The sequence below is a fragment of the Eptesicus fuscus genome, chromosome 2 (genome assembly GCF_027574615.1).
Source record: "Eptesicus fuscus isolate TK198812 chromosome 2, DD_ASM_mEF_20220401, whole genome shotgun sequence".
Classification (NCBI taxonomy): Eukaryota; Metazoa; Chordata; class Mammalia; order Chiroptera; family Vespertilionidae; genus Eptesicus; species Eptesicus fuscus.
The window spans coordinates 27,447,418-27,472,541 of record NC_072474.1 but is presented as its reverse complement, the minus strand read 5'-3'; the positions used below and the strand labels follow the sequence as shown (position 1 = coordinate 27,472,541).

Below are 25,124 nucleotides of genomic sequence, written 5' to 3'. Positions count from 1 at the left end.
AGCCGCAGTTTGCCAACCACTGGTATAGGAGACCCTAATCCTCACCTATCTTAACAGGAACTCAACAAATCTAAAATGGATAAATCAAGGAATAACGCCCTGTGTCAATTATTTAGAAATAGAGAGGTAAATACCAGAAGAAACAGCTAAAATGGTTGAAAGTGGTAGGACTAGGGGTGAAGCTCTTTTCCATAAAAAGCCTCTTAGAACCATTTGGTTTTTAAACTGTGTCATAGGTGACTCTACGAGTGAGTGATGTGAGTGTCCTGTCAACAGCCCTGCCCAGCTCCTGTAGACTCACACCTACACCTGCTTTTATGGATCAATCCATCTCATATTTGGTCTTCCTCTTTTCCTGCTGCCTTCTATCTTTGCCTACATTAATATCTGTGTTATATGTTACTTTGGTAAAAATAAATATTTATGCTTTGAAAAGTGAATGAAACAGGGACTTAGAAGAAGCAGGAATAAATAGCTTATTTTTAAAAAAATCTTTATTGTTGCGAGTAGCATTACAGATGTACCTCTATTTTCCCCATTGCCCCTCTCCACCTGGTTCACTACCCTATTGTCTGTGTCCATAGGTAATGCATATCTCAATAAATATAATTCTATATAATAAAAGGCTAGTATGCAAATAGACAAATGGCAGAATAGCCAGGACAACCAAACAACTGAACAACCAGTCACTATGACGTGCACTGACCACCGGGGGGGTGCGGGGGGTGCACCGAACATGGCTGTCATCAGCCGTGGAAGGATGGTGGAGCAGGTGAGTGGGGGCACCAGACCAAGGCAAAACGCCGGTAGCTATCATTGGTGTGAGCCTCTGATGGTTACTGAAAATTCTTTGCTCCCACCCAGTGCTTATACCTGCTGCCAGTGCCAGCCCTGCTCGCTCCCGCTGCTGGTACTGGACCTGCTGCTCACACCCACAGCTGCTGCCCAGCACTGGCCCCAATCTCTCGGCACCGTCAGTGGGTGCAAGTGGCAGCTGCCAGTCCCGATCGCCCCTCAGGGCTTATCCACCTCCCCCTGCTTCTTAGGGGAGATCAGGGCCAGCAGCCACCTCTCACAGCCCACAGTTCCTTTCAAGGTGCATGAATTCGTGCACTGAGCCCCTAGTAAAAGAGGAAGACCAAGTTTCTGTTGAGAAATCAGCTGACAGTTGTATGGGTACTCCCTTGTAGGTAACTAACTGTTTTTCTCTTGCTGCTTTTAAAGATTCCCTCTTTATCTTTATCCCTGGCCTTTTAATTATGATGTGTTTTGGTATGGGCCTCTTTGGGTCCCTCTTGTTTGGGACTCTCTGGGTTTCATGGACTTGTAAGTTTATTTCTTTCACGAGATGGGGCAAGTTTTCTGTCATTATTTCTTCAAATAGGTTTTCAATATCTTACTCTCTCTCTTCGCCTTCTGTCACCCCCATAATTCAAATTTTGGTACACTTGAAGTTGTCCCAGATGCTCCTTGCACTATCTTCATATTTTTGGATTCTTTTTTCCTTTTGCTCTTCTGATTAGGTGTTTTTTCTTCCTCATATTCCAAATTGTTGATTCTTGAAATCCTCTACTCTACTGTTGAATCCCTGTAAATTATTCTTTATTTCAGTTAGTGTATGCTTAATTTCTGACTGGTCCTTTTTCAAGTCTTTGAAATTCTCCTTAAGATCCTTGAAAGTCTCACTATGTCCCTGGAAACTCTCTTTGAGTCCCTTGAAGCTATCATTCATATCTTTGAGCAACCTTATAACCATTGTTTTAAACTCTGTATCCAGTAATTTGCTTGCTTCTATTTCATTTATTTCTCTTTCTGGAGATTTCTTCCATTCTTTCATTTGTGACATGTTTCTTTGTCTCCACATTTTAGCTGCTTTGCTGTGCTTATTTCTATGTATTAGGTAGAGTTGCTGTGTCTCCTGGAATTTCTGGAGTGGCCTTGTGTAGTAGGTGTCCTGTAGGATCCAGTTGCTCAGCCTTCCCAGTTACCTGAGCTGGGCACTCTAAGTGCACCCCTGTGTGGGTGTGTGCACAATCTTGTTTGCTATTCACCACTTGATTGCTGTTGGCGTCATTGGGAGGAGTTGACCTCCAGGCCAATTGGCTGTGAGGACTAGCTGCAAGTACAGTGGAGGAGCTACGGTGCAGGAGACACCCCTATGGAGAAGAACTTGCTTTAGGGGGGCTTTGGTGCTTACTGCATCTGCCCCTTGAGTGTGTCGCTTGTGGATGTGCAGAGTTGTAATCTGGTATGATCTGAAGCTGTCTACCAGGTGCACTGGCTTTGGGGCCCCTGGGGAGGTGCAAAGCCAGCCACTGCCTGGGGGTACCCAGCAGGAGCTATGAAGCTATCAGCAGATGGCTGCTATTTGTAATGGGCTTGGAAATGTCCAGGTGAGGCAGGCTAGTGCTAGTGCTGGGTCTTGGGCCTCTTATGATAGGTATGGGGCATGCTGACACCAGCTGTTACTTGTTTAAGAGATTTTTGGAAAGTCTGAAGCCTGATCCAGGTCAGGCCAGTCATACAGAAAAGCCTCTGCAAACAGTTAGGATGGGGCTGCAAGTTCAATGGGGCGGGGGTCTCAGGGAATCACCAACTAGGAGCAAATAGTGTAAGTCATGCTGATAGAAACTCAGATATGGCTGTGAGTCAGCTCTGCGACTGGGGGAGGTCCCAGCACAGGAACAATGACCCCTGCGAGCACCCCTGTCTGGGAGAAAGCCACCCCTGAGATCCTGTCCTGATGCCAAACAATCCAATACATCCCAGTATGTCCCTGGTTCCCCCAATGCTGCCACCCAGAGCTGGAGCTCAGAAGGAGAGAGGGACCATATAAGTTCGTGCACCAGCCCTTTAAGAGGAACTCCCTGGGTCTCCAGCAGCCTCTGTGTCACTCAGCTCCAATCCCCATTGGTTTTTACAGCCCAAAGTTATGGGGACTTCTCTTCCAAGCTCTGGGATAGGGGTCTGGTGTGGGGCTGGGACCCTACAGCCACTAAATCCTTCCCGATTATAAAAACGCCATATTTGGGGCAGTCTGTCCCACACCTCTGCCCCTCCTATCAGTCTCTATGTAGTTTCTTCTTTATTTCTCTAGTTGTAGGCTCTGCACTTTTGATGGTTCTGAATGATGGTTGTCTGTATTTTAGTTGTAATTTTGATGTAGTTGCGGGAAGTGGCAAGTACTGGCGTTTACCTATGCAGCCATCTTGGTTCTAAACAGCTTATTTTATTGGAACGACTTGGATTCCAGCATGCTATAGGACTCATTCCCCAAGAAACAGAAAGGGAGCTGATATTAAACCTGTGCTGTGTCAACTGAAGCCTGTGGTATCAGCATCATCTACAGGTTATGTCTGGCACCACCCTCTGGCTCCAGGGCAGCGTGAGTGACTCAAAGAAGATCACAGCCAAGATAAACACCTCCTCAGGCCTGAACCCAAGTGAGCACTTCTATCTCAACAGGAGCTAGCAGAGTGCCTGGCGGGTGCTATCCACATTCATGCTTTATCTCGCCTGATTTTCTCAAGAAGGTTGTGGGTAGGGTCTTTTAATACCCTTGCAAACCAAAGTGGAAAATTAAGCTTGGAGACACCACAGAAGGTGTCCACACTTTTTGCATTTACTAAGAGGCAGAGCTGGAAAGGGAACCCAAGTCTGTCAGACACCAAACCTAAATTCCTAATCACAATCACTGTGCTACTGAAACTACTGAAACTCCCAAGGCCTTTACATGTTTACAGCTGTGCACAATAGGTCACACCAGGCCCTTTGTCTCTGAGTAAGTCCCGTAACCTCCCTGACATCAGTTTCCTTCCTCTTGAAAGTTAATGTGTCCTGCTCAACCTCACTCATGAGGCTCAAATAAAGTAATATATGTGAACATTGTAAAAATAATCTCTAAGTGTTGATTTATGCAAATTATTTTTGATGACAGGGAGAGAAACAGGTCATCCATGATGCTGTTTGGTGTCCTATAGAAACTGCAAAACAGCCATCCCTGGGTCATTGACATGGCCAAGCTCTAGGATAGCTCTGGAGACAAGGCAGCTGGGTTCTGCACTGACACCCTCCCCCATGTCAGTAGGCAGACTGCTGCTGTGGGCACCGTGATCATAAATGAATGCATCATCACCTTCACTTGGGAACCTAGTATTTCGTTGGAAGGATTTATCCTGTTTTTATTTCCCATGAATCCCAGAGTCCTAGAAGCACTGTAGTCTTCAGCTCCAGCTCAGCATTTGTGACTAGATTGAACTGAACAACCCCGAGAGGGAAACTTTCTCTCCCTTCACCCAGCTGCCTGAACAAGCACGGTTTGGGGTAATTCTGTAGTTGCCTGGGTTGAGTGTGGTTTCATCAGGTCAGTGACTTTCCCAACATTTACTGCCCACGTCTGCCATCTGGTGGACAGTGCTCACTTTTCATTTCTGACCATTTCAAAGTGTGCTTACATTCATTAAACAAAAAGCAGCAGTTACTCTTACAATCTGTAAGGCATGTAAATTTGGTATTATGATTTTCAAGATATAATGAGAAAACAAGGGCTTGGAGAAAGGAAGGAACCTTCACGTTCCTGGAACTACATTTAGGAACTTTTCCCTCCATTCAGCAAAAACTCAAAATACTTTAGTCTTGAGCCACTGGGTTTGCGCCCAGTGTAAGCCCTGGCTCAGTAGCTGTCACCAAGTGCGGTCCTCTCACAGAACTGAATTTGATCACTACAAATATTAGTTTGAATATTTGCATTTGGTAAAACTATTCTGTGCAATGAAAGTGCTGAAGTACTTCCAGAAGGAAAAGTGATGGCTGATACACCATTTCAACTGTGTGTGTGTGTGTGTGTGTGTGTGTGTGTGTGTGTGTGTGTGTGTGTGTGTGTGTGTGTGAATGGTTATGGGTTGTTGAAATCCCCCAAAACTGGGTTTAGTCAAAATGTGAAAATATAGGCAGTGGGAAACTCCTCAGACTCCTTCGAATACAACCACTGACCATTTTATAACACGTGTACTTGGCTTTGAAGTTCTCTGGATGCAGGGCATCTTCCACTCTGAGGAGAGTATGCCCTACAGGGCGCAGGTGACTGAGCTCAACCCCATTGAGACTGCCATTCAGTAGATGTGTGACCTCCAGCGAATCTTGTAACCTCCCTGTGGCTCATCTTCCTCACAGGGAAAAAGAGATAAAAAGTATCTCAAGGTGCTGTGAAGATTCAGCCACACAATTTCAGGAAGGCACTCAGCACCCAGCCTGTCACTGTAAGACCTGAGCAGGTATCACCTGTCTTTATGTTGCTAACAAGCGTACCGGGCGTGTGTGCTTAGGGCTGCAGCAGTGAGACACAGGGTGCATGCTGGGGGCCAGAAGAGTGGCTGTTTATTTTAAAAATGTTCTCCTAGTGGTGGTTCTCAACCCAGGGGGTGCTCTGCAAGCACCTCTTTCCCGGAAGGGAAGGGGTGTTTGCTGGAAATGCGTGTGGGCATGTGGGCTCTCCAATGAAAGGCAACACTATTAGCATATGGGGGAACTGGGTGTAGAGCAAAGGACTGTCCCACCCAATTAAGAACTGTTTTTGAATGGACATTCCTCTAAAGAAGATGTACAAATGGCCACTGAGCATATGGAAAGATGTTCAAGCTTAATATTAGGGAAATGCAAATCAAAATCACAACAAGATAAGACCTCACACTATCAGGATGGCTATTTAAAAAAACAGTAACACAGAAGATAAGTGTTGGCAAGGATGCGGAGGAATTGGAACCTTTATCCATTGTTGGTGGGAATATAAATTGGTGCAGTCGCTATGGAAATCAGTATGGCAGCTTCTCAGATTAAACACAGAATTACATATGATCCAGCAATACCAACTTCTGGGTATACACCCAAGACAACTGAAAGCAGGGACTTGTACAGATATTTATAAACCCATGTTCATAGTAGCATTATTCACAATAGCAAAAGGTGAGAGTGACCCAAGTGTCCATTGATGAAGGAATGGATAAACAGGCCGTGGTATATCCAGATAATTAAATATTATTCAGCCTTAAAAAGCAAGGGCATTTTGACACATGCTGCAACATGGATTAATCTTGAGGATATTATACTAAGTGAAATAAGCCAGTCACACAATGACAAATGCAGGGCAGGGCAAAAGTAGGTAAATAGTTGTGAGTACATGAAACACAGAGTTTATTTTTGCATTATTATTTATTTATTATTGTGTTATTTTCCACACAAACAACTGTAAATCTGCTTTTGCTCCACCCTGTGCTGTTTGATTCCACTTATATGAGGTACCTACAGCAGTGAAATTCTTAGAGACAGAAGGTAGAAAGGTAGTTACTAAGGTCTAGTGGGAGTAGGAATGAATTAAGTGTTTAATGGGTACAGAGTTTCAGTTTTATAAGATGAAAAGAATTCTGAAGATGGTGATAATGATGTAAATGCACTCAGTATCAGTGAACTGTACATATATCAATGGTTATGATAGTGAATTTTATGTGTATTTTAGCACAATTAAAAAAATGTGTCCCACCCTAAGTCCAATAGCATCTCTTTGAGAGATGCTGCTAGAAAGTCTAAAAATGGTGAGAAATAAATGCATTTGGTTATAAGTTCATTCATACTAGTGAGACCTAAGATGACTAGTGCATTAGTCATACTTGTTTAGATTTCCTCTTTGTGCCAGTTGCCAGGTTAAGGAGGCCCCTAAGATCAGGTTAAAGAGCATCTCAAGGGCCAAAACCACAGTGCTGGGATCAGGAGTCACACTATTAAACTGGTAGCTCTAGTTTCATGAAGTTGTCATTTATTTATAGTAATTAATTTATAAGTTACTCCTACTAAGCCTTAAAAATCACATGAGAGACAACTTGGGCTTTCCAGCTTCAAAAGATACTTTCAGATTCCAATGGGAAACTCTTACCTTGTAGATACAGGACTTAGCATTCAGAAAGAAGAGCTCAATGGTGGCATTATCCTTTAGGTATGAAATGCTTTCTATGTAGAACCTGGAAGAGAAAAACCGCAGATGAATCACAGAAGCAACGACCAAGCAGATAATATACTGTTTTCCGAGCTATAGGATTTGACATGAGGACTAATGCTCCCAGTCCTAAATGAACAGAAGAAAAAGGAGTGATCGGTTATTTTCATATGATTCCATTTATAGGACCATCATGCCTGATAGCCCTTATCATGGCAAAGAACTGGGCCTGCCATCAGCTTCTTAGAGTGGGCTTACACTCGACCATCTACTTTCTTTTTCCTTACCTGCTTTCCATTAAAAAAAAACACAAAACACATTATTTGTTTTCAATACAGTAAATTTTTGTCCTAATCATTGTTGAGCTAGATTTTCAAAAGATAGTTTCTTCTGCTTAATCAAACCAGGGGCCATATTCTCTGAGAAATGGTTATGACCTGTCTTCCCGAAGGTGGTGAAGTGTGGTCTGATTTCTGCACATGCAGAGGACTGTGACACATGTAATGCTGTAATATTAATACATATTAAGCCACACAAGAATTGAATTTTTATCTAGATGGAGCTCATGGATTGTTTTTTTAGGATGAAACATGCTGAAATTATTGAAGTTTACATTAAGTGCACCTTTACACATTGACTTTGGAGTTTATTAAATCCCTTAATTAGATAAGGATCAGCTGCACTAAGAGAGTAGGCGCTGTGATGAGACGGAAAAGAGGAGATGGTTGAAATGCAGAGCCTTGGAGGAGGAGAAGCTCTGAATGGGTGTGACAACTCTTGGGGGGCCCTGGATACTTGCCGCGCAGAAACTGGGGATACCAAGAGTAGACTGCAGGTGAAAAGAGAAGAAATGAATGGTATAATGTTCTAGAACAGCATTACAAGATGATGGAAAGGATCCTGGGGAAGAAGTCAAGAGGCCAGTGATCTGGTCCCAGCTCAGTGTGATTTAGGACAAGTAACATAGTCTCTCTGGGCTTCTTTCCCAGATTGTAAAAGGAGATAGCAGGACTTGGTCAGCAGTTCTACATCTAAGAGATCTACTGCTTTTAGGTACAGGAAACTGATTCAGATTAAAACAATAACAACAGCAAAAGCAATAAACCAACATTACATAAGGCAAACAAAACATGTCCATATGCTAGGTCAAGTCCACGGTCCACCAGTTAGCAATCTTTTGTCTACAGACTGACTAAATAATGTGTTCTATCATTTTTCAAATGTGCACAGAGGCTGTTGTAATGCATTACAGATTCATTTAAATTTAAAGTCACTTAAAGTATTAGCAGATATTTCCAATCAACAGATATCAATACAATTACCATCACATAAGAGTCTACAGAATTTTTGGAAATCACTTTATGGCCCCCATTCTTGCAAAGCCTGGGAATGAGAAGTCTGGGTGACCTCTACCACACCTCCTCTCCTGCAAAAGTAAATGAATGAGTGAATGAATGAATGACTGAAGGCATCTGCCACCCAGAGCCGGTGCCGTAGGATGTGGATGCCTCCATGTAGCATCTGTGGTGGTGGTCTCAGAAGAACTGTCCAGTTGTATAACTTTCAGTTCCCTAATAATGGAGACTTGCAAAGCAGTAGCAAATTCTACATCTCAAAGCAAAATAAGTTAAAGTTGATTTAATTAAAATCTACATGCACTGTAAAGGGCTTTTGGAAAGGGGTAGTCAGAATAGCAAAATGGAAAAGGAAGGAAGGGAGGGGAAGACCCAGGGGAGTAAAGGGACAGGAGAGGAGGGAAGGAGGGGATGAGAGGGAAGAAGGGGATGAGAGGAAAGAAGAATGCCAGTTCAGCTGGGTGACTTGCAGGTGTGGCTATTACAGATGAAACTTGCTTTTTGCCTTTGTTCAAGCTATTCCTCTCACTGGCCCCCCAAACAATCTCCCACACCCTAACTCACTCCAGCCCTTGGCTCAGGACCATCACCCATTTTATCTGATTCCACTCTCTCCCCACAGAAGCCTCCTTTCCCAGGACACCCTCTGCCTGTGGCACTGCCTCTGGGTCCTGTAATTTTCTGCTCCCTGGGAAGTCCCCTAAGGGGGCTGCTGTTGTTCCCTCCTGGTCCTAGTGCCTCTCCAGCACCACTACAGTGCCTGGCATGGACCTGAGCTCACTATGCATCTGTGAATGAAACTCTCCACTCACCATTGGCTGGAGTTCTACTGGACAGTGAAATGGGCAATGAAGGCAATGCAGGAAGGAGAAGAAACACGTGGTTTCCCCGATGTCACAAAATTCTAGGTTACGGGGTTTTATATTCCACATCCAGCTCTTGCCCCTGCTCCTCCCTCACTGTTAACATGGAAAGTTGTTCAGACAGAGCTGCTGCCCGCCTTGACTCCTAAAGCCAAACGACAGCAGAGGTGTCTGGGTTCAACAGCCAGTGAGCTGAGCTCTGTAATAATAATTGTGAGTCTAAACCTGTGGGGTCTGGAGTAACTTCATTTCAAAGCAATGCCTTACAGCTTTATTGCATTTGCTTTCATTCTTGAGAATTCAGGAGTGAAGACATTCTGTTTCTCCAGGCCCAATTTTCTCACCAGTATATTAAGGAAACATAACAATTCCATTTTCAACTCTCTAATAATGGAAAACTGAAATGAGAGGGCAAATTCTACCTTTTTATTTTTGCAACAACACTCATTTCCACCGAGTTCTGTGTTGTCTGGCTGTCCAAGAGGCAGGAAGGTAGAGGAAATAACAAGCATATTCTCGCATGAAGAAAGCAATTCATCTTCTCTTGACACAAATTGTAAAGAAGTTTCCTGTTAACCTTTATCACCAAGAAACAGCCTGGAAAACCCTGTGAGTTCCAGGCCTGTCACATTATTATTCTATAACAGGGGATATTCAACTCATCCTGAACTTTCCATCTGTGCTAGAGAGCTAGTGAGTCAAAATGCCTAGAGAGAAACGGGCCTCAGACATCTCAGTGCACACCCCAAGGCCCAACGCCCCGGGGAGGAGAAACTTCAGGGGAAATGGCAAATGATGGTGGTTTCAGTTCACAGTAGAGATTTTCGATTCTCTCTCTCTCTCTCTCTTTTTTTTTTTAACCAGTTTTGATTTATTTTTCTGAGAGCCTTGTCAAAGGTACACCTTTTCGGCAGTAGGTGGCGATGTTGATTTCTTTAACTACCACTCTGTTCACAAAGAAAATTCCAGGTCTCTGTGGAAACCCCCCAAAATGAGCATTTTCTTGTAGATTCAGAGAATCTGAATGGACAATTCCAAGTCTGGTTCTGTACTAACCATGGGTTAATACCCACATCTCGGGCCTCACTGACTCTGGAGGGTCCACCCTCCCAGCATTAGCCTATTCCTAGAGATAGTAAAGGACTCACCTGGGAGCACGCCCCTCATACACAAACCAACCCATCCGGAGCCCACCCCCCTCCGGTCTCCTCTCCAGGGCTCTCACACTCAGGGCCAAACCCACCCACCCTACTCACTCCAGGGCAAGGAACCAACAACTTGGGACAGCCCCTCAGCCCCAGATCCTCTGAAATTATTCAAAGTAGCCAATCCTCACCTATTCCTCCCCCAGAAACAACAGAGGCTCTTGCCCCCAGTTCCCTGTCCACCTGGCCTGGTGTGTCTGTGCCTCTTGGGAACTCCGAGTAGCAAACACCCTTTTCAATGGCAGCTGTCTCCTGGTCTATTGGCCTCACTGTACCTGAACCATAACAAAACCTACACTTGAACAGGTTCTTCAGCAGACTTGGCAGGACTGGATCTTAGGGCTTCTTTTTGAAGCAAAGGAATACCGGGCCAAGAGTGGTCTTCGGGCTCCATGAGCAATGCCACACAAAACCTGGCCCAGGCGACCCCAACCAGGACTGTTTTATCACACTGTCTGAGGTAGGACTAAATATGCACCAGGTCATGTGTTTGCACACATTACATACGCAAGAGGCCCTGAAGCCCTCAAGTCATGGGAGCCTCTGACTGCAGTGGACCGAACACTGTGCAGCCGATGGCATCTGCCAGGTCCCCTCTCTGGCCCCTCACTCCTCCTCTTCCCTCTCACATCCACCCCTCACACTGGGAATCACTGAGAATTTACAGCAAGTGTTAATTAAATGGACCAGTGATTTCATTTTGTAATGAACAGAAATGTCACATTTGGGAAGCTGACTTTTCGTAGCAGAAAGGAGCAACCACAATGAGAAGGGTAAGTGAGACTGAGTTTCTGCGGCCAAATGTCTGATGGTTAGAATTTCAATGGCACAGAAATCTTAACTGGGACACCCAGTTGGGATCTAGCAAGTTCTGGTTAGCAGGCACCTCATTTTACACCCATGTTCCTGTGAGTGACAGGAAATAACAATTGGTGTCTCCACCAGTCAGGAGACACCCAGTCAGGCCATGAACTGCCTCTAAAATCCCTTCTCCCAAATTAAAGCTTCCTCTTCCTTTTTTTACTATTGCCCCACTTCAGTTCATTGTTTATGAAAGTCTACATTTGAGGAGACAAATCTCATCCCCATTTATTTTCCTATGAACAGGGAAGACACAATTAAAGGAATAACCAGACATGGAGGATGTATTCTAAGCACAAACTTGTGTCTGTCAAAAGGCAGAGAGCCCTGGATGGGTGGCTCAGTTGTGTGGAGTGTCATCCCATACAAGCTCAGGGAGCGAATGGGAGGCAACAAATCAATGTTTCTCTCACATCAATGCCTCTCTCTCTCTCTCTCTCTCTCTCTCTCTCTCTCTCAATCCTGGGATGAGGTTTTAAAAAGACAAAAAAATAAAAAATAAAAAAAGACAAGAGACTTCCTTAGGTGGGTTGGTAAATTTCCCTTGTTTTTTCTCGACCTATTTCTTAAGTCTACCTGGTAAACACTCTCAGAGGGTCATTATTCTTCAATTTGGGGAGCCTGCCTCATGGCTCTAAACAAAGGTCTTCATTGAATGGGATCTCAGTCATACAGTGATCACTGGGCTGCCTGTGAAGTGTGTGAGAAGTAAGGGGTGGGGAAGAGGAGGCTGGACAGGCATGCAGAAGTCACATCATATCAGACATGCCAAAGATATCCTTAGTGTGTCAATGGGAGTCCAGAAAAATTATGAGTAGGAGAACAGATGCAAGTTTTTGAAAGAGACTCCATGGAAACATATAGGAGAGATTGAAGGGGCCAAGATCAGAAGCAGAGATGAGCACAGAGTAAGGGATGGACATAAGAGCTAGTTAAGATGCAGACATAACAGGAATCAGTGACTGAGGGTAGAGAAGGGAGCAGGTGGGGCACAGCAGGTTGACATCAAGGTTGATGCCCAAGTTTCTGGTTTTGGGGGGGCTAGATGGGTGGTGGTGCCAATGACAGAGACAAGGAGGGGCCACAGAAAGAAGAGTAAGTTGGGGGGCAGAAAGTTGACATCATTTGATTCAGGCAAAGGAGGGCAGAGAAGCGCCTGTGGGATTGGGGTCCTAGCCTCCACTGACCATGGGGTGATGGGACCAGAAGCTGGGCTGCCACAAAGCATGGGCTCTGTGGGATGTGGGAAGTGTAGACCCATCTTCTTAACCTTTGCTGTGAACAGAAGGGGAAGCCCAGGGTGGCAGCTGGTGGAGGATTCAAGTCAGGGGGGGAATTTTTTTCTGTTGGGGTGGGAGTGAGGTGGCCATGGGGGGTAGGGATCCATGGAGAAGCAGCTGTTTAAGAAGGGAAAAGGAGAGAGGAGATGAGAGGGGGCAGGCTCTCTGAGGTGGTGGAAGGGACTGGGCCTGGAGGACACTTGAACCTGCCAGCCCTGGATGATGGGACAACGGTCACTCTTCCTCTTCCTGTGTGTGTGTGCAGTAGGTGGGTGAGAAGGCCACAAAGTTGAGGCAGATACAATTAAGTCTGTGGGTAAGGGCATGGAAGGCTGATGGAGCTCACTGTACTAGCTTTTGTTTTTTTCTGCAAAATCATAAAGCAATGTTACCTTCTTGGGACAAAGGGGGTGAGCTTCTGGTTTGGAGTCTGCAGCAAGAGGGAAGGAAAGCCATTGTGGGCATGCAGAGGCCATGAGCAGGCACACGAACAGAACTGGCTAGAAAAATCGATGATCTCTGTGACTAGTCACAATCATTCATGTGCCCACATGCAGTTGTGTGCTCCCCCTCCCCGGCTCCCTCGTGACTATACTCAGCAGCCAAGGAGTAGAAATAAAAAAAGTATGTGATTGGTGTGTGTGTGTGTGTGTGTGTGTGTACTGCACACACATGAATATATGTGTGTATACATGTATATATGTGTGTGCCAAGCAGCAAGGGGAGGGGAGGTCCAGGGTAAGGAAGTGGTTGCAATTGTGCATAGCTGGGTTTGGACTGAATTGGCAAAGAGATGACAACAGACATGGCTAATTGCACCTCCTTCACTCAATGAGGAGTTTCCAACAGGCCAAAGCTCTGTGACCATGGGTCTCCCCTTTAGGGATGCTCTGCCAATGGTGTCTGAGTCTGCAGTGCTGATCAGGAATGCCAGGCCTGGGGGATTGCTCTCCACGTGCCTTTCACCCAGTGCTGGGAGCACCTGTCCTCAGCACCACTTCCGCCGGATGCTGGCTCCGCGGACGTGGCAGGTGTGGAATGCCAGATGAGCCCAGGTCACAGATCTTGAGTTGGGTGCCTCTGGCCCTCTCTGCAAAGGGGGAAGAGGGGACCACGGCAGTCTCTGATAAACAGTCATAGTGTCACTTGTCACTTACAAGGTGAACGGGGAAGGGCCCAAGGTTTAGAGTCAGATTTACCTGAACAGATGCCATAACTTACTAGTCATGATGCGGGAGAATGTACCTGACATTCCTGGGCACCCACCTCCTATCTTTAATTAGGAATAATAAATAGTACCTGCTTCAAGGGTTGTTGTGAAGATTAACAATCATCTTGGATAATGGACAGTTCCATCCTCTCTGACCTTTTCCCTTTTTAGGCCATTATTAAGACCCAGAAGCCACTGTGATCACTCCTGGTGATTTGATGGATGAGTTGGAGGGAGCAGGTCGATGAAGGTGGGGCTCTTAGACCTCCATCCTGCAGTCACACTGCGTGAGGCCCTCTGAGGAAGAAATCTCATTTAAAAGGCTTAACTCTGGCTTCAAGGCTGAAGCAGAATTCTCTGAGTTCAAATTCACATTATTCAATATATTTGGATCTTATTTTTCCTATTCAGGTGAATGGGGCAGTAATTCTGCCCTCACCCTCACAGATGTTTTGTTTTTGAATATGCCTTACAAAGGAAGAATACAGAAGTGCCAAATAACAAATCAGGCGGGCATGGCAGCCCAAACTTAGACCCTCGGTCACACAGGGTTAATATTTCCACTCGATGAATTCCTAAAACTTGGCTTTAAGGCGGCTGGTATTTTCCAGGGTCTCTTTCATCAGGTGGTTTTATCCCCCTTTTCCACAAAGGCTAACTGTACACACGTTAAACAGATGTAATGTAGAGATGTTTAAACAAAAGCAGGGAAGCTTTGAGAGACTGGAGTCAGGCTGCCTCCAGGTACGCTTGTGTGATGGATGCTGGGCGGGGGCTGGTCTTATTAGGAAGGTCAGTGTCCCCACACAGGAGCATCTGCCTCCTCTCTCAGGGAAAAGCAACTATCGGCATTTGCTCCTATGCTGCTCAGCTAGATGAAAAGTGGAGACTCAGGGTCGTGGGGGTTCCAAGAGCCAGGGTCCTCCATAGCTGGTGCCCAGGTGACACCTACCCTGGGAGGCAGGTGCGACAGATCAGGTGACAGATGAGGGAAGGTCAGGGCAGAGAGATTTTGGAAGTGGCAGCAGGATGAATGCACATAAGAACTGGAGGAAGGAGGACTTCAGCATTGGAAGCCTAGATGCCTGAATGGATAATGATGTCACAGATTGGAAGGAACCACAGAAGATTTGGGAAGTGGGAGAGAGTGGAAAGACAATGACTTTGGCTTTGGGACATGCTGAGTTTGAAGTTCTCAGGTGGCCAAGAGGAAATAGGAACCTTTGGCTCTCTGGAAAGATCGGCTTTTGTGCTGAGCTGGAGAAGGAGCTCTGCCTGCGGCCGTGGTGTTAGAGGTCTGTCCGCAAATGGGTATTTGGAGAGTTTTTCCTAAGGAGCGAGCGTTCTGTGAGGTGCCTGCTGTGGCCCACCAGGAAAACGCGAGGCCGATGGCAGAAGCATTGCTGGGTCCTTGTCACCCCATCCTGGTTCTCTGTTGTCAACATGGGTCAGAACATGGGTCAGCATGGAGCGATTTGGAACCATCTGCATATTCTCAAGGACAAACCCTTCAACTGGCAACCTCCTAGCACCCCAAGCTTTCCTCCAAGGCTGGGTTCCCCCAACTCACAAATAACTTGGCTCATCACAGACACTTGAAAAAGAGGCGTGACGTGCAAGCAGCCCAGCATTTCCTCTTCTTGGTGAATGTTGTTGCAAAGTCCCAGGAAGGAGGAGACAGCCTAATGCATGGCACGTGTGCTCAGCCTCCTTCCATTGCTCTATAAAGTTACTTCTCTTATCTGAGAAAATGTAGACACCATTCAAGAGAACATGACATTGAGGGGACATCTGTAACCCTTTCCACAATAAAGATAAAAGTTTTAAAAATGAACAAATGATCTGAAGAGACATTTCTCCAAAGAAGATCTATAAACGGCCAATAAACATAAAAAGATGCTCAACATCATTAGTCATTAGGGAAAGGCAAATGAAAGCCTCAATAAAACAACACTTCATACCCTCCAGGATGGGTATCATCAAAAGTTCAGATAACAACAAATGCTGCCAAGGATGTGGAGAGATTGGAACCATCATCCATTGCTAGTGCAGCCACCTGGTAAAACAGCTGGAAGGTTATCAAATGCTAAACACTGAGCTACCCTGTGACCCAGAAATTCTACTCCTAGGTATACACCCAAGAGAATTGAAAGCATGTTCACACAATAACATGTACATGAATGTTCAGAGGAGCGTTGTTCACAATAATAAAAAAGTAGAAACAAGACATCAATTGATGAATGGAGGAATACAATGTGACATATTCATTCAATGGAACATTATTCAGCAATAAAAAGGAATAAAGTCCTGATTCATGCTACAACATAGATGAACTTCAAAAACATTATGCTGAAAGAAGACACAAAAGACTCCATATTGTCTGATCACATTTATATGAAATGTCCAGAATAGCCCTAATGTATAGAGATAGGAAGTTGATTTGTGATGGCCTAGGGCTGGAGAGGTGGGGGATATGGGAGTGGCTACTAATGAGTTTCAGGGAGAGGTGTGGGATGAAAATGTTCTAAAATTGAATGCAGTGATGGTTGTACAGCTCTGTGAATGAACTAAAAACCATTTAATTGTACATTTTAAACTGGTGAATTGTGCAGTATGTGAATTATATCTCAGTAAAACTGCTATTTTGAAAAAGTGGGGGGAAATAAATCTGCACCAAAAAAGGAGAACATGACATTGAAATCATACCCATCAGTAATGAAAATGGCTGAGATTAGCTCTGATACGTTTGCAGCTGTTAAATCAAAAAAGCATTCAATGCAAATTTAAGTTTACCTCAACAGCTGTGGTAAAGATACACACTCCTGCCTGTTAAATGGGGCCCTTAACTCTGATTTTAGGCCCTTCGGTGTCTCCTGTGGTATCAGGATGGCTACGTCCAAAACTGCACTCCTGGGGTGCTCTTTAAGAACTGAATTGTTGCCCTGGTCAGTGTCGTTCAGAGGCTGGAGCATCAACTTGTGCACCAGAGGGTCATAGGCTGCATTCCTGGTCAAGGGCAGGTACCTGGGTGGCAGATTTGATCCCCAGCCCCCTCGGGGTGCTCTCTCTCTCTCTCTCTCTCTCTCTCTCTCTCTCTTTTCTCTCTCCCCCTCCCTCCTTCCCTCCCTCCCTTTGTCTTTCCCTTCCTCTCTCTGTCTCTCTTACCTTCCCTCTCCCACTCTCTCTAAAAATCAATGGAAAAAATATTTTTGGGTGAGAATTAACAACAACAACAAAAAGAACTGAATTCTGAATCACATGTCCTGCTCTTGGAGTACTGTTCACACATTTTAAGAGCTGAGCCCATGGAATGGGTAGAAGAGCTATTGTCCACTGGAAGACTGAGCCATTCACCCTAAATGTCTCTACGATTGTGTTTCAATGGAGGTTTTTGACAGAAACCTTATAGAAGTTCTGGCTCCACCACCTGGGGCTCCGATTCTAACTTTGCTTACGATCTGTACTTTGCCCCAGAACCCATGACATGACCCCTCTGGCTTCACACAACCTTTTGCAAACCAATGCAATAAGTCTGGTGGATTTCCCAAGATTGTTGCAAATATTAACTACAAGAAGCAAATCTAGTTCCCTGTAGTTACAAAATAACACTTACAATAGATTAGTGAACAGAAAATGACCATTGTTTCTGATATATTATGCCATATAGTCCATCATTGGGAAATGCACTGATCTGTGGCTTACTGTTGGGGTTCAACTACTCCTGTTTGGGATAAATTGGTAAGTTTCAAAAGGTCAAGTGGCACTTGTGATAGACAGAAATAATATACAAGCTTTTGTTATGTAGCTTCAAACAGCCACCAAAACAGAGCCCAAGAGTTTGTGTTATTATAAGAGACTCAGTTTAGTTTGAGATATATGTCCCCCCAAAAAGGCAAAAAAGGCTCGTTTCTTTATTTCACACAAGCAGCCTATGCAAGAGCACAAACACGTGTGTCATGCACACACACTGAGATGCCTCACACACTCACGCCCTATGTTTACATCTATTGGAAATGTAGCTACGCCATGACCTCTATTCCTGGTAATGAACCAAGACAAACTTGATTTTCCTTTCTTTTGATCTCTCTACCCTTCCAGACTTTTCTGAAAAAGAAAAAGAGAGACACCAGGCGTACATACCTGACACAGAAGTATAAAACCACTGGTCCTGACTTTTTAGGAAAGTCGTGTTCTAAGACTCTTCGATCTAGCTGGAGCCAGTTTAAGTGTCCCCTGAGGAAAATAGAGACAAATTGATTAGAGCTTTGGATTTTATAGAAGTTTCTTGTAACAAAGGTATATGTACAGCAGAATATGCTGGATCACAGTTACATATGGACTTTGCCTCACTATGAAGTTTTCACTTTTGAAGAACCCAGAGGAGTGACCTAGGGAATATGCATGAGTGGGAGATACTGTGCAACACAAGGGAGGAGACTGACACTCAGGCAGTCAGGGGTTGGAGCCCTAGCTGGTCTGGCTCAGTGGATAGAGCGTCGGCCTGTGTACTGACGGGTCCCGGGTTCAATTCTGGTCAGGGCACATGCCTGCATTGCGGGCTCGATCCCCAGTACAGGGTGTGTAGGAGGCAACAAATCAATGATTCTCTCTCATCATTGATGTGTCTCTCTCTCTTTCCCTCTCCCTTCCTGAAATCAATTAAAAATATTTTTTTGAAAAGAAAGTTGGGGTTGGAGACCTGCTGTCCATTTCTTGGGCTGTACTAGAAGTAAAGCGTAATGTGCTCCCTCTCGTCCTGAATTCCCTTTCTCCTTGCTGTGAGCTGCTTTTTCCCCAAAGGACTCAAAACGCACTTTAGAAACATGTCAGCAACCTTCACAATGTCTTGCTGGAAGCAGATGGGTTGAAAAGGCAATAACAGATAATTTCATAAAAAATTAAACTTACATCTACCATATGAGGTAGCCATTCTTCTCCTAGGTGTTTACCCAAGAGAAATGAAAGCATTTGGCCACGCAAAGACTTTTACACACAGATGTTCAGAGACACGTTATCTTTTATAGCTCAAAACTTGAACAACCCAAATGTTTATCAACAAGAGGAATGTATAAACAAACTATGATATAATTATGTAATGGAATACTATGCAGCAATAAAGACTACTGATATACACAGCAACATATATGAATCTCAAAATAATTATGCTGAGTAAAATAAACCCGACTAAAAAAAAAAAAAAGAGTACAAATTCTGTAATTCCACTTATAAGAAGCTCTAGAAAGTGCCATTAATCTACAATGACAGAAAGCATCAGTGGTTGCCTGGGGGGAAGTGAGAGGGAGGGGTTGGGGGGCATAAAAAAAAAGTTTGGGAGAGTGATGGATTATGTTCATTATCTTGATGGAGGGGGGTTTATTGGTGCATACATGTGTCAAAACTTATCAAATTGTATACTTTAATATGTGCCATTTATTGCATGTCAGTTATACCTCATTACAGCTATTTTAAACAGTGAACCAAAGATACTTGATACATAAATGGAGTGACTTGTGCATTTCTTTCTTCCTCCACTCCCTCCATCTCTTCTTTACATAAATGTCAATTGACCATTGTCTCTGACAAAGATTCTGGAATGGAAGCAAGGAGCAAAATAAACACGATCTCTTTTCCCCTCAACTTATATGCTTGTATGAAGGCACTCAACCACTATTTCCACAATTAATTACATACTAACTAGCAGTATTAGGACTATGAGTTACGAGAACATGTAAGGAACTGATCGAGTTTGGGGGTCTGAGAAGCACTCCTGGCGTTTGAGTGAGATTTGAAGAATGAAAAAGAGTTAACTCAGCAAAGAGGAAGGGGAGCCACTTTCCAAGCAAATGCAAAGGCCCTGAGGTGTCTGTCATGTGAGTAGGAAGGGAAAAGACTGGAGAGAGGAAGAGCCCAGCACCTGGGGCCTTGGAAGCCACAGTGAGTTAGTTGATTTTGAAGAGTAAGGCAGAGCCATGTTACAAGTATGAGCAGAAAAATCTACCCATTTTTTCCTCCTTTCCTCACCCAACCTCAGTCCAACATCCTGGAGCCCTATAATCATGGTTAGTTAGTAAACTCATGTTGAACAGATACAACTGATTGTACAAAATCCCTTCAAGTGCCCAGTGCTATGTGACTCCGATGTTTAGAGTGCACAGACACATGTGGAAGACTGGCACTTATTCTGTGGAGGATGAGAACCAAAAGCTGTCTGCATTGCCCCAGTACAATGTTTGCTCCATCAAACACATGCTGGCCTCCAAAAAATGAAAGAATACATGTTAGGAGCTTCCATCTCTATTTTAAGAATTCATTTAAACTGTATATTTTACACACACACAAAATAAATCTCTCTTTCACTTTAGCTTATACCTGTGGCCTAAGGATGATGTTTGGATTTGCTTCCCCCGCCCCTCCTTTTGAGAATCAATAAATTTTTTCTATAAACTTTTTTTCCCCATTTTTGGTTACTCTTCTCTGAATATAGTAAGGGTGAAAAATAATAGGAAAAACATTTTTTAAGTTCTGGCTGGTGTTGCACACTGGTTAGACCAGGGGGTCCTCAAACTTTTTAAACAGGGGACCAGTTCACTGTCCCTCAGACCACTGGAGGGCCGGACTATAGTTTTAAAAAAAAACATGAACAAATTCCTATGCACACTGCACATATCTTATTTTGAAGTAAAAAAACAAAACGGCAAAAATACCCGCATGTGGCCCGCGGGCCGTAGTTTGAGGACGCCTGGGTTAGACTGTCGGCCCAAGCACCAAAGGGTTGCAGGTTCAATCCTTGGCTTTGGTCAGGTCATGTGCAGGAGGAAACCAATTGATGTGTCTCTCTCACATCAATGTTTCTCTCTCTCCCTCTCATATCTTTCCCTCTTTCTCTCTCTCTCTCTATCTTACCCCTCTTCCTTTCCACTCCCTCTAAAAAGCAATAGAAAAAAATACCCGCTGGTGAGTATTAACAAAAAAAAAAGTTTTTAAATTAAAATGACTGAACTAACTTCTTCCAGAAAGTGGGATAAATTCCCAGCCAACTAGAATACAGACCTGGAATACAGACCGAGAAGGCAGGAGTGCCAATTTCGTTTCTGGTAATATTGAAAATGGTGACTGCTGTGCCTTAGTTCATGTTGTTAATTGTATACTTTAATATGTGCCATTTATTGCATGTCAGTTATACCTCATTGTCCCTCTGTCTAGAATGCCCTTCCTCTCCTTCATCACCCAGCGAAGTCCGACCCATCCTTCCAGACCTCTCTCTCCTGTGCCTCCTCCAGAAAGTCTTCTCTGATGCACCCCCACACACACCTGCCTGGGACAGGACTCCCACAGCATCCATCCTAGGCACACCTCTGCTGCGGCATTTCCCGCAGTCCATAGAATTTACTTTGTATATACTTTCCCCCCAATAACCTTTTTTACATCCGAAAAATAAAGCAAAATGTACCTCATAAAGTAAAAGTATGTTTTTGATCAACTAACAGGGGTGGGGAACCTTTTTTTTTTTTTTTTTTGCCAAGGACTATTTGGATATTTATAACATCATTCTCGGGACACACAAAATTATCAACATAAAAATTAGCCAAATTGGTATATTTGGTCAAACATTTGATTAACTCACCCCTAATGCCTTGGCAGGGCCAGACCAAATGATTTCGCAGGCCTTATATGGCCCACAGGCTGGACATTCCCCACCCCTGAACTAGAAGGTGTTAAGACAAATGTGAGACCTAATTATTGGGGAATAAGAAGCTCCAGCCACTCCTTTCCTGCCTCTGAAAATGTCCCAAACCTCCCAGGCTCTTCTCCGTGTGCCCAGCATCCTGCACACACGCCACAAGCACGCTCTGCACGAAGACTTTGATCACGCTGTTGCTCATAATTGGAACAGTCTCTCCATCCTCTTATCTGAACGCTAGCCATTGTTTGAGGCTGAGTTCAGTATAGACCTTTTGTGAAGTCTGCCTTGATTGCCTAAGTCTGGGCTTTCTTTCAAACTTCTCCAGAGCTCCTGGTTTGTGTCGTCTGCAAGGCATTTATAGCACAGTCGTGTACAATTAGTTATTTTAAAAAAATATGATCTCTCTCTGAAGATGTCGTAAGCTTTCAACATTTAAAAAAATCATCCCAGAACCTAGCACAAGACCTGGCAAAGAATAGCTGCTCAAAAGCCCTTACTCTTCGATTGGATGACTACCTCCAATAGCGATGGATCTGTGCCCAGACCTTAATTTATAAAGGGGACTGAGTGACCACATGCAGAGGTCAATGCCCTGGAAAGTAAAACTGAATCTTACTCACAGTTCCTCTAGAAATGAGAGGCACACCACGCCAGGCAGGGCCACGAGGGAAAGTGCCAGGGCTGGTCCTGAGGCAGGAGAGGAGTGAGGAGGCACAGGCAGAGCCTTTACTGGGGCTTCCATGGATGGCAAGACCAGGGGAAACCACTCAGGTTGGCTAGTTGGAGTAACCCTGGCAGACTTAGGGGTCTAGGGCTGTCCCTGGCTCTCCGGTCCGTGGCCTGGATTGATTTGTGGCAGGGGAACTATTGGCTTATGTGTGAGAGCTAGATAGAGGGAGTGGCTCCGAGTATGGGCTCTGGACAGCAGGAGAGATGTGAGCAGCTTCCACTGTGAGGTTGGCTCGGTAACTAATGGGTGCTAAATAAAAACAGAATCTAAGAAAACTCATAAAAGCAATCTATCCAATGACCACATAGATTTAAATGCCTTCTTTTGCCTGACAATGATTCTTGATAAATGATCTGAGGGAAATAACCTTTTCATGATGCTCAAGAGATAAATCCTGCTCCCACCCCAGGGGCACAGCATGCCTCACCACGCAGGTGGCTGGGAATTCCACGTGGTCTCGAGGGACACAGTTCACTTGTGAAGAACCTCAAAGTGGGGATATTTGCATGAGGGGACACCGAGACAGGTACCACTCTGTTGGGTTTGCTCCTGGCCTTTCTTCTTCATCCATGTTCACGGAGGCCAAATGGAGGGGTGGATTCCCTCTCTGGATAATTTTAGCTCCATATTAAACTTTTTAAAAGGATGACATTTTAGCAATGGATTTATTTAATTGGCAATTCCTTTGTCCCCAGCCCATACATTGGTTTATCATTTATCAGCAATAAACTGACTAGAAAGTATGAAAAGGGTCAGCAAGCAGAGAGAACAAGGAGGCCAGAATCACCCCTAAAAGAAATAGTTTTTGAGGAAAATGAATTTCCTTTCTCCACTCCCTTATTTGAACTCCTCAAGCCCAGTTCTGCGGGGTCGGCATGATGTGAATACCCACAGGGCCCTGGTATCCATGCAGAGGGGGCTTCCCTAGATCTGGAGTCCTGGGATCCTGAGGCAGAAGGAAGTCAGCTCCCTTCATTTCATGTAACCAAGAATCTCTCCACTGAAGGGACAAGTGACTCATCCAATGTCCCTTATGGTAACTGCCCAATATTTGGGCAAAAGCTAAAAGATGGATTAAAAAGCAAACTGGAAACCCTAGCTCTGAAACCACCACTTCTGGCAGCAATCGGACTTATTAAAATGTTTCTGCTCATTGTATGGGGTTCAAAGTCGTTTTTCCTACACCCAGTGGCATGGAGCATTCCTCACTGTCCAGGACCTTTTCTTTCCTATGTGACACCTCACAATTCCGACATCAAGTCCCTTTCTCAAATTTTTTTTTTTAATTTAAGTCAATGTGGACCAGGGTGGAACAAGGAGGTAAAAGAAGTATTGATGCATTTTCTCAATACAGTTTACTAGGTAAGAGATGCCGGATAGCTTGGTTTTCATTATTCTTATTGATTTTTCATTTGAGAATGCACATCAGGACATTTGCTAATAACAAAGCACAAAAATAAAAAATACTGCCGCAGACACTTGGTATTTGTTATTGTTTGACTGATAACTACCATTAAAGCTACATAAGATGATACTCATTTGGTTTATGGTGGCAACAGGTCAAACTGTTGGGTCACTAATAAATACACAATTGCTTCTGGGCAACAGAAATTGCAAGCATTTATTTAACAGATTGCTTTTAGCTTCTACATATAATACAAATATATTTCTGGTTCAAGTGTTGGCACCTTCAATAGAGATGGCCTTAAGGAGAGCTTTGTTTGTAGAGAGTTACTGGAGGGTGGAGGTGTATAAGACTGAGCTGAGCATTCTTGGACCCCGGGGGAGAAGGATGCTCTGTGCCTTTTAGAGGTTCTCACTGCAGACAGCTGACCTCATATGGAATGTGTATCTATAGAAAGCCAAGGTAAAAGTATGAAATCCTTACAGATGTCTCTGGATGGAGGGGTGGGTGGGAGCTCTTCAAATGAAACCATGATTGGCTTTTAGTGTCCTGATTCAGAAGTACATGTTCTTATCAAGGGCAGCTCAGGGTACTGATTTAGCTAGAAATCCTCAAATAGTGGTCTCCCAGTGTGTGAGTGTGAGCATGGGAGTTTGTGTGTGTGTGTGAGAGAGAGAGAGACAGAGAGAGAAGGGGAGAGAGATGGCACCTGCACCAGACGGACACACAGAGAAAGATTAAGATGAGTATATTGGGGAAACCAGATGACTAAAACTTGGTCCAACTGAGTTTATGGCCTTAATTTTTTATTTATGGAGGATTTGTCTGCTCCAAGCCTTCTTTTATAGCACCTCCTACACTAAATCTTATTTACCTCCTAAACTAAAAATACAAGGCACACAAGGGGTCAAAAAGTATAGTTATTTCTGGTGCTGAACAGTGGATGCTAAAAAAATATCTGTTAAGAAACCAATAAGCCAGCTTCAAATATGCTCCATAGGTCAATGTTATTGTCAGCCTTGGATGGCCATCCATGTAAAGACCCCGATCCTGCCCTAAGTAAACAATCTTCAGTGAGAATTCATTCTGCTCTTCCTCATGCAGGACCTGAGCTCCACCCTAACACTTTCTTTGGGAAGTAAGAAGTCAACAGAAAGCCCAGATCCCTAGGGCTTCTCAGACCGACTCTTTTTTCTTTCTTTCTTTCTGTTACACACAGAAAGAGTTCTGCTAAATCCCTTTCTGGTGACTAAATAGAAAGTAGGGCTGTGTGCCATCCGTCGGCCAGTCTCTGAGGAGGCCATGCATGGTGAATGCCATGTTCCAGGAGCAGCTGTCACAACCCAGGCTTAGAGGTGTAGCACTGATTCTCTCTGCAGTCTTGTGGTTCGGGGCATTTAAGGAGTGGAAATCTCAAACCTATTCCTAAATACTAGATTTCTTTCCCAGAGCTACATGTCGTTGTTTCTTCCACGACTGGGAAACTGCTTTTCTACTTTATTTTTAAATGGTAGATAAGCTTGAGACCAGGAGAACTTAGACCCTG

The 25,124-nt window shown here is 44.3% G+C and overlaps 1 protein-coding gene across 1 annotated transcript in view; it reads right to left on the bottom strand.

The window, feature by feature from the left end:
• Positions 1 to 25,124, bottom strand: part of FRMD4A (FERM domain containing 4A) — a 240,830-nt gene that overhangs the window by 136,197 nt on the left and 79,509 nt on the right. The window contains exons 4-5 of the mRNA XM_028156513.2: positions 17,900 to 17,992; positions 6,926 to 7,010 (exon numbers count right to left, since the gene is read on the bottom strand). Of these exons, the coding sequence (XP_028012314.2) occupies positions 6,926 to 7,010; positions 17,900 to 17,992 (178 nt within the window). The remainder of the gene's footprint in view (positions 1 to 6,925; positions 7,011 to 17,899; positions 17,993 to 25,124) is intronic.